We start from the raw sequence: 8,345 nt of genomic DNA, 5'->3' as shown, positions 1-8,345 counted from the left end.
GGGAGGCGGCGCAGGCCCCAAAGGCCCCCAGGATGACATCCACCACGCGCTGCGACGTGAGCACGTTGCCGCCCACCACCGCCGCCTCGGCCGACGGGTCCAGGATGGAGCCTTGGGGAATCACTACGCGCACTGGCGCCAGGCAGCCCTGTACGGGGCGGGCGGCTCTCAGGGGCTCTTGGGGTGGGCTCCAAGAGAAATAGCACCTCCGCGCCCCAGCACCCATGGGGTCAGTCCGTGGCTGGGCCCAGGAGGCGCACTCAGGGTGACCTCGGGCTGGGGCCCGCCCTCGCTCACACACCCCTGCGAACCTGGTTGAGAGGGATGTCGCGGCCCACCAGACAGCGCAGGCAGTAGATGAGGGCGGACAAGGTTATGGCCCGCGGTGCATTGAGATTACCGAACACCTCCGGCCCAGTGCCGCTGAAGTCAAACACAGCGCTGCCCTGCGCACCGGAGGGAAGAGAGAGGCAGTCAGCAGCCGCGCCATGCCCCTGCTGCCCAGAAGCGCCATCCCTGCGGCCCACCTGACTCAGGTTGATCTGCACGCGGAGGCGGATAGGGGAACCGTCGTCCATGTGGTCTTCCGAGGACACCTCCAGGGGCAGGCCCTGGGCCTGCCGGGAGGTTCCAAAGGCACGCAACATGTCGCGCACGGCCAGCTCAGCGTTCGCCTGGCAGGGAGCAGGATCAGTGGCAGCCAGGCCACCTACAGGATGGCCCTGCTGCCCACACTCCTGTGCCCAGGCCCACCTGAATATGGCCCATGTAGGCCTGCACCACGTCCAGGCCGTACTGCCCAATGAGCTCCCCCACCAGCTGGATGCCCTTCTGGTTGGCTGCCACCTGGGCACGGAGGTCCGACAGGTTGTCGTGCAGGTTTCTGGTTCCGCTGCAGTTGGGGACCTTGCCTGGCGCCCGCAGGGCCTCAGTCACCGCTGGATGGACAGTGCCATCACTGAGCCCCTGGCCAATCCTGTCTGCACCCCCAACCCAGGTTTCCCAAATCCAGACAAGGTCTCTGGCCCCTAGAAAGCAGTGAGGTCTGGCCTGGGACTGCTCCCCACCTCAGGAAAGCCCCTCTCCTTGAGCCTGGCTCAGGGTCCTCTCTGAGGCAGCCACAGGGCCCTCTGCAGTGTGCCTGCGCATGTCCCTCTGTGGTCCACACCCCCTGCCCCCAGCTCACACTGATCAAGGCAGCAGCCAGAAATGGGCCACTCTATTTGTGTCCTCAACACCCAGAACAGCCTGTGGTTCCATTACACCCACCCTCCGTCCCCACCCTCCACCCCGGCCACGCCACTTCCCCTGGGCTCCCAGACCTGCAGCCTCAGACCAGGGCTTGTTTTCCCTGTGTCTCCTACCCCCACCCCCGCCACAGCACCCCTGCAGCCTCCATCCCACCTTTCCTGCAGCTGCTCAGTGCCAGGGCCTCCACCTCCAGCTGCCCAAAATTGACCCCTGGCCCCCTCTCCCAAATCCCTCCAAATACCCACTTCCTTCCATATCCAAAACAGTCCCCCACCCCCCGGCCCTCACCCTCCCCTCAGCCCAAGACTCAGCATCATCCAGGGTAACTGCAGCTGCCCCCACTCTTGTCCCCCAGCCTCCAGGCCACTCTCGGAACCCGTATCCTCTCTGCCCGTGGGCACAGTAGGAGATTAGCACAGGACCAGCTGAAAGCCTTTCACGGCCACCCCCACCCAGTGACCCAGACCTAGGCCCAGAAAATACTACAGGGGCTTTGGGCCCTGCCCCTGCCCCTGCCCTGCTGTTTCTCTGCAGACTCCACCCAGTATGACTGCACACACCACAAGCAGCCACCCACCTTGAAACAGGCTTCTCTCCCTCCAGCACCCTGACCCTCCATGTCTTGGTTAACTCTCCACCCACAAAACCACCCCTCAGGAGGCCTTCCTGGGCCCAGGCTGAATTCATCTCAGCTCCTGGGATCCATCTGCAGTTGCCCTTTGGGGTAACCATCTATCTCCTCCCAGCCTCAAGGCAGGCCTGGGTCTATGGGCTGCATCCCACGGTCCAGCCAGGCCTGCTTGCCAGCAGTGGCCATGTGTCCCAGTCTGCAGAAGGCCCACCCCACCCCACTCTCACTCACCCTCCTCTTGGAAGACACCCCCCTGGACGAGTTTGAAGGACAGAAAGACGGCACCCTCCTGTTGCAGCGTGGTGGAGTGGGGGGGCATGGAGCCTGGTGTGATGCCGCCAATATCTGCATGGTGCCCTCGGCTGGCCACATAGAAAACAGGCCGCGTCTGACCCGGCCAAAACACCTAGCGGGTGGAAAGCCACGGTCAGCTACATCGGCCACCCCTGCCCAAGCAGAGGCAGGTGGGCAGCACCCTCACCGGTGTGATAACAGTCAGGTCTGGCAGGTGGCTGCCCCCGGCACTGGGATGGTTGCTCAGTAGCACGTCGCCAGGGTGGAGATCAGTCCCCAGGTGCTGGATCTGAAACCAGGAAATGGGTGCAGAGTGGGCACAGGGGAGCAGGGGCCAGAGTGGGGTGGGGGGGGTGAGGGGGTGCGGTGGAGGGTGAGGGAGGGGGATAGAAGGGCGAGGTGAGGGAGGTGTGGGAGGGCGAGGTGAGGGAGGGGTAGGAGGGTGGGGGAGGGTCCACCGCACCTGGAACTGCACCGTCTCCTGCATGGCACCCAGGTGCACAGGGATGTGGGGGGCATTGGACACCAGCCCCCCATCAGGCCCAAAGAGAGCACAGGAGAAGTCGAGGCGCTCCTTGATGTTGGTGGAGATGGCTGTGCGCTGTAGGATGCGGCCCATCTGCTCTGGGAGCACAAAGCGACCAGATACCTGCTGGCCCCATCCACCCGCAGCATGGCCCCGGGAAAGGGAGGAACAGGACCCACCAGGGCTCAAACCCAGAACCCAGCAGCTTTTTCCTGGGGAAGACCAAGGTGACCGTGTGCCCACTTGGCCACGTGTCTTAGCCTATGCAAAGGACACCACCTTCCTCCCTAGTCCCGCCTGGAGCCCCCAGCAAGAACCCAGTGCCACTCCTCGACCCTCCCACCCTGCCTGGCACAGCAAGAACCTGGTTCCTAGGCTCTTGACCCCTGGGCTCCCAGCAAGCCGCTGGCCTGACCCTGCACAGATGGGTTCCCTGTGCTGCCCTCAGTATCCCATCCTTAGCTAGGAGTTCACTCCCCGGATCACATGGCTGCAGGTAAGAGGGGGAAAGTGTCCTCCTCGCCCAAGGCTTGTTCTCATGGCCAGCTGCACCATGCCAGTGCTGCAGCCACACTGGCCGCCCTGTCACCAGGGGGTCCTGCTTCTGCCTCGCCCTTTGGGCACAGCCCTGCCAGCCACCCCATGACACAGCCAGTGCCTTATCCCACAGGGAGCCAGGCAGCAGGGAACCTGGCAGCGGCCACTCACCAGCAATGCTCATGAAGCGGTGTGAGAAGATGGACAGCTGGATAGGGTCCAGTTGGGTGCCCACTGTGCCAGGGACTTCGGCCCCCACAGAGATGCGGATGTCCCCTGTCTCGGTCACCTCTGCCTGGCAACCTGGCTCCACCAGGATGGTGCTGGGGAGCAGAGGGCACAGAGGGGCTGCATGGAGCCAGGCGACACCCCTCCAACCAGAGATGCCACAGCCCCAGGCCAGGGGACACCCCAAGGATGGTAGGATACAGAGTCCTGCAGGCCCCTGCAGCCTTGGGCCAGAGAACCCTGCACCAGGGGCCCCACGGTTGACCCCTCCATATCCTCCACCCTGGTTGGACCTCAGCCCACCTGTTACTGTCGATGATGAGGCAGGGCCCATGGAGCTTGTGCCCACAGCCCAGCTCTCCCAGCAGGTACACAGGGGTCTCCTGGTAGCCCCCCTCAAAGTAGCACTGGGTCATCTGCAGAGGGTGTGGGTGAGTACAGCACCCGGGCCCAGCACCCTCCCCGATGCCTCTCACAGGGCTTGGTCCCCATCCCAGTGCCCCATGGGTGCTGTCAGGCTGGTACGGGCAGGACCACCAACCTTGTCCACCCGGGGAGGCCCGGTCGGGGCTTTGGGGGCATCCTCGAGGCGAAGACCGCTGCGGCCAGTGCCCCTCACTCGCACATCGTCCACGACCACTGGCCGCTCAGGGATGACAAAGCCAAACTCCCTCATGTACCTGCACTCCCCACGGGGCCCAAGGAGTGGTCAGCATGAGGTGGCCAGACAGGAAGGCCCTTTGCCAGGGATCCGGAGTCGGCAAACTCACGTACCGCTCCACGAAGGCTGCCCCGAAGTCCCCCGCACGGGGCGAGCGGGCTGTGGCTGGGTGCTGGTGGGCAGACACCATCAGAGCACAGTCCGTGCCCTGGTAGCGCAGGTGCAGGAAGCTCTCAGTGCTGATCTGGGACCTGCAGCAGGTGGTTGGGGACACTCACACCAAACCCCCTGCCCTGCCCCCCACCCCACCCAGCGCCCGGCAAGGACACCTGTTCTGCTTCTCGCGCACCCCGGGACCACCTGGGAAGTCATCAGGCAGAAAACCCACCAAGGGGGACAACGTAAGCCCTCTGTCCAGGGCACGCTGGGAGCCCACCTGGGGAAGCCCTGGGCCTGCAGGGCGTCCACACACTGCTCCTCCAGGCGGCTCAGCCTCTGGTCCAGCTGCATGAAGGTCTCAGGCGCGTAGAGCAGGGAGCAGGGCTCCTGTGCCTCGTGCACCACGTCAGCCAGGGCCAGCCCCAGGGCCGACAGCAGCCCACTGTGCCTGCAGGGATGGGCAGCATGGCAATAGGGGGGTCACCTCCCAAGCCAGTGCAGATCACACGCACCTCCGTGCACCCACACCTAGGCCCACCTGTGGATGTGCACGGTGTCCATGCCCAGGGCCCGGGCAATGGCACATGCATGCTGCCCACCAGCTCCCCCGAAGCAGGCCAGCACATGGGCTGAGGGGTCATGGCCTCTTGCCTAGGGAGACAGAAGGGGTCAGTGGGCTCTCCTACCCTACCCCATCCAGCTCCCCGCCTGAGCGGGAGGCGTGGGGCAGGGAGTAGGGCTGGGGGCAGGACAGGCGGGAGAGCAGAGGTGGACGTACCTGCGTGAGTGCACGGATGGGCCGGCACATGGCCTCGTTGGCCACGCGCACAAACCCCATGGCTACCTCCTCCAGGCTCAGCGGGGAGGCCGGGCAGGGCCCGTTGGTCAGGAAGCTGTTGACCTCAGTGGCCACAGCCTCCAGGGCTTTGCGGGAGGCCTCGGGGGAAAGTGGTTGGTCCTCTCCCGGCCCAAAAATGCAAGGGAAGGAGGCAGGCAGCAGGCGACCCAGGACCAGATTAGCATCCGTCACTGTCAAAGGGCCCCCTGGGAGGTGGACAGGATGTGGGGCTTGGGGGCTGGAGGCAGCGGAGCAGGAGCAGGCAGCAGGGATAGGGCTGATGGGAGGGGCGGGGCCTGGGGCAGCAAGCGGAGGGCAAAGCCAGGCCAGGCAGATCCTGACTCTTACCTTTGCGGTAGCAGGCGGGTCCCGGGTGGGCTCCTGCTGACTCGGGCCCAACCACAAAGAGGCCAGACCTACGGGAAGGAAGGGCTGGGGTAGGACCCGAGGAGGCTGACAGTACTGGGGTCCTGGCCTGGGAAGCAGGAAAGCTGACCTGAAGAAGAGGCGGGAACCCCCTCCCGCCGCCACGGTGTTGATGTCCAGCTGCGGGGCCTGAAGGGTGACACCAGCTGTGGTGGCCTCGAAGACATGCTCGAATTCCCCAGCGTAGCGGCTCACATCCGTGGACGTGCCTGGCAGGGGTGGGGTGCTGGTGGGTCCCTTAAAGACCCAGGGGCCCAGCAGCGGGGCCTCCCCGAGACCCCAGCCCTCAGCCCTCATACCTCCCATGTCAAAGCCGATGACAGGCTGGCCACCCTCCTGCTGGTACGTGGTAGCTGAATAGCCCACCACGCCGCCGGCCGGGCCCGAGAGCACAGCACGGGAGCCGCTGAAGGCGTCCATGGGCGCCAGGCCGCCATCAGAGCGCATGAACAACACCTGCACGTCCTGTGAGCGGGCAGCAGGTACGCCACAAGGGGCTGTGAGCGGGCAGCAGGTGGGCCACCAGGTGAGTGGGCAGCAGGTGCGCCACGAGGGGCTGTGAGTGGGCAGCAGGTGGGCCATGAGGGGCTGTGAGCAGGCAGCAGGTGCGCCACGAGGGGCTGTGAGCGGGCAGCAGGTGGGCCATGATGGGCTGGGCAGGCCAAGGCCCAGGCCCAGGCCCAGGAGTAGGTGGTAGAGAGGCCTCATGGCCTCACCTTGAGTTGGCCCTGGAAGCCATGGCGGAAGCCCTGCACATAGCGTTGGATGGCGGGCGTGAGGTAGGCGTCGGCACAGGCTGTGTGCCCCCGAGGGACGATGCGCACCATGGGCATGGCCTCCGAAGACAGTGACACGTGCGTGAAGCCCAGCTCCCGGGCCAGCGCACCCACCTGCTGCTCGTGCTGGGCCCACCTATGACAAAAACCCAGTGGCACCTCGTCTCCCACCAGGCCCAGCACCTGCTCCCGCGTCCCACAACCCACCTCACTCACGTGTACGAATGCATGAGCACCACGGCCAGGCTGCGGATGCCTCGAGACAGCAACCCCTCTAGCTTTCCACGCAGGGTCCCCAGGTCCACAGGCTGCTGCACTTCCAGCAGGTCCCCCGTGCGGCCTGCCAGAAAAGCCCAGGAGGCCCCGTCACAGGCCAGCAGGACCCTCCGGCCCCAGATCCCACACCAGCAACAGCACACACACCCTTGACAGGCGTCCCGGTGCCTGCCTCTCCACGGTGCAGCACCACGCGTTCGTCCACCTCCAGCACCTCTTCATACAGCACCTCGGGCATGGGCACAGCCTGGGGGCAGGCAGAGGCTCAGAAAAGGCCCAGGCCCAAGGATGCATGCCAGGGTCCTGTGTGGGTGTGTGGTACAGGTGAGTGGTTATGTCCCAACAGGCAGGTTGGCAGGCTCAGGAGAGTCATACCTGGCAGCCCCAGCACGGCTCACCCAGGGGGCAGCTCTCCGCCCCCTAGGCAGCTGAGTGCAGCCAACTGTTCCACCCCCACGGAGGCAGCTTCTTCCGGAAATGCAGCAGTAGGTGCAGAGGTTCCACCCCTCCCCTGCCTGAACAGGGCTAGCTTGGGTGGCCCCATGCCAGCGTCCAGGGCGGGCATGGTGGCAGGCAGGAACAGGGCATCCTGTGCCCACTCCAAGGGCTAGGGGAACTTGGGGTCCCACTGAGAATTCCTGGAGCTTCCTCTTTCTTTGTCAGCTGGTGCCCATGAGCCATCACTAATCCAACAACTGCTCTCCCCACAGGGTCAAGGCATCCCTGGGGGGTGTATGCCACACAACCTGGTCCCCAGCCAGCAAGGAGCTCACCAGGTCAAAGAGGTCCCCGCGGGCTTGGGTGCCAATGTGCAGCAGGTCTCGGAAGCCACGCGTCACCAGCAGCGCCACCCGCTCCCCCTTCCGCTCCAGCAGTGCGTTGGTGGCCACTGTGGTGCCCATGCGGATGCTGGCGATATGACTGGAGTCCAGCGGCCGGTCCCGGGGCAGGAGCATGCCGGCCTCCTGGGGACCACGTGGTCAGTGTGGTGTTTCTGGCCATGGGGTCCCTGTCCACCCGCTCTGCCCTGGCCCACCTGCTCCAGTATGCGGCGGATCCCTTCCGTTGGCGCATCTGCGTAGTTGGCAGGGTCTTCTGAGAGCAGTTTTAAGACCCGGACGTCACCCCCTGGGCACTGGGCAAAGACGTCTGTGAAGGTACCCCCACGATCGATGGCAAAGTGGAAGCGGCCCTCGGGGCTGCCCATGGTGGTGGGGCTGGGATCCCACAGGAGCTCTTCAGCTGGTAGCCCTGGAAAAACTAGACAGAGGCGGGGTCAGTCTGGGCTCACCTGCGAGTGGGACTAGAGGTTCCCCAGCCCTGCCCTGCGCGTGCAGGGGGTTCCTGAGGGAGAGACCCATGAGCACGACTCTGGGCAGAGCCAGAGCAGCAGGCCCAGCTCCGAGGGCAGCCTGGGCCCCAGCGAGACCCTGGCCGGCGGTCAAGGGCCTGATGCCCCCATGCCCCGCATCGCGCTTCTCTGGGCCCTGGATTGGGCTGAAACCCAGGCAGTGGAGCAGGCACGGGAGTGGGGGCGACGCTGGACCCTGGAGCCCTCGGAGGGGGGTCCCTCAGCACGAAAGAGGCACGGGGAGTGCGGGGAGGTTGTTTGGGGCGAGCTGGCCGGGGGACCCCACTTTCCTCTTTGCTCGACCTTCGGCCCAAGCCAGGTGGGCCCGGGGACTGGATGGAGCCTGAGCCCCGACAGGGCGGCCGGAGGCGGGGACGCGTGAGTAGCGGCC

General features: G+C 65.4%; 1 protein-coding gene across 1 annotated transcript in view; it reads right to left on the bottom strand.

Moving 5' to 3' along the window:
• OPLAH (5-oxoprolinase (ATP-hydrolysing)) overlaps positions 1-8,345 on the bottom strand; it is a 13,719-nt gene that overhangs the window by 1,311 nt on the left and 4,063 nt on the right. The window contains exons 2-23 of the mRNA XM_011938211.1: positions 7,640-7,863; positions 7,377-7,568; positions 6,751-6,850; positions 6,544-6,667; positions 6,268-6,463; positions 5,851-6,016; positions 5,622-5,760; positions 5,474-5,541; positions 5,066-5,331; positions 4,826-4,938; positions 4,565-4,735; positions 4,242-4,379; positions 4,009-4,147; positions 3,771-3,883; positions 3,411-3,562; positions 2,640-2,800; positions 2,364-2,465; positions 2,114-2,288; positions 754-938; positions 528-674; positions 312-446; positions 8-148 (exon numbers count right to left, since the gene is read on the bottom strand). Coding sequence (XP_011793601.1) covers positions 8-148; positions 312-446; positions 528-674; positions 754-938; positions 2,114-2,288; positions 2,364-2,465; positions 2,640-2,800; positions 3,411-3,562; positions 3,771-3,883; positions 4,009-4,147; positions 4,242-4,379; positions 4,565-4,735; positions 4,826-4,938; positions 5,066-5,331; positions 5,474-5,541; positions 5,622-5,760; positions 5,851-6,016; positions 6,268-6,463; positions 6,544-6,667; positions 6,751-6,850; positions 7,377-7,568; positions 7,640-7,863 — 3,347 coding nt within the window. The remainder of the gene's footprint in view (positions 1-7; positions 149-311; positions 447-527; positions 675-753; positions 939-2,113; positions 2,289-2,363; positions 2,466-2,639; positions 2,801-3,410; positions 3,563-3,770; positions 3,884-4,008; positions 4,148-4,241; positions 4,380-4,564; positions 4,736-4,825; positions 4,939-5,065; positions 5,332-5,473; positions 5,542-5,621; positions 5,761-5,850; positions 6,017-6,267; positions 6,464-6,543; positions 6,668-6,750; positions 6,851-7,376; positions 7,569-7,639; positions 7,864-8,345) is intronic.

Source organism: Colobus angolensis, unplaced genomic scaffold, assembly GCF_000951035.1.
Source record: "Colobus angolensis palliatus isolate OR3802 unplaced genomic scaffold, Cang.pa_1.0 Scaffold17, whole genome shotgun sequence".
NCBI classification, from domain to species: domain Eukaryota; kingdom Metazoa; phylum Chordata; class Mammalia; order Primates; family Cercopithecidae; genus Colobus; species Colobus angolensis.
This window is presented reverse-complemented; position numbering and strand designations above follow the sequence as displayed.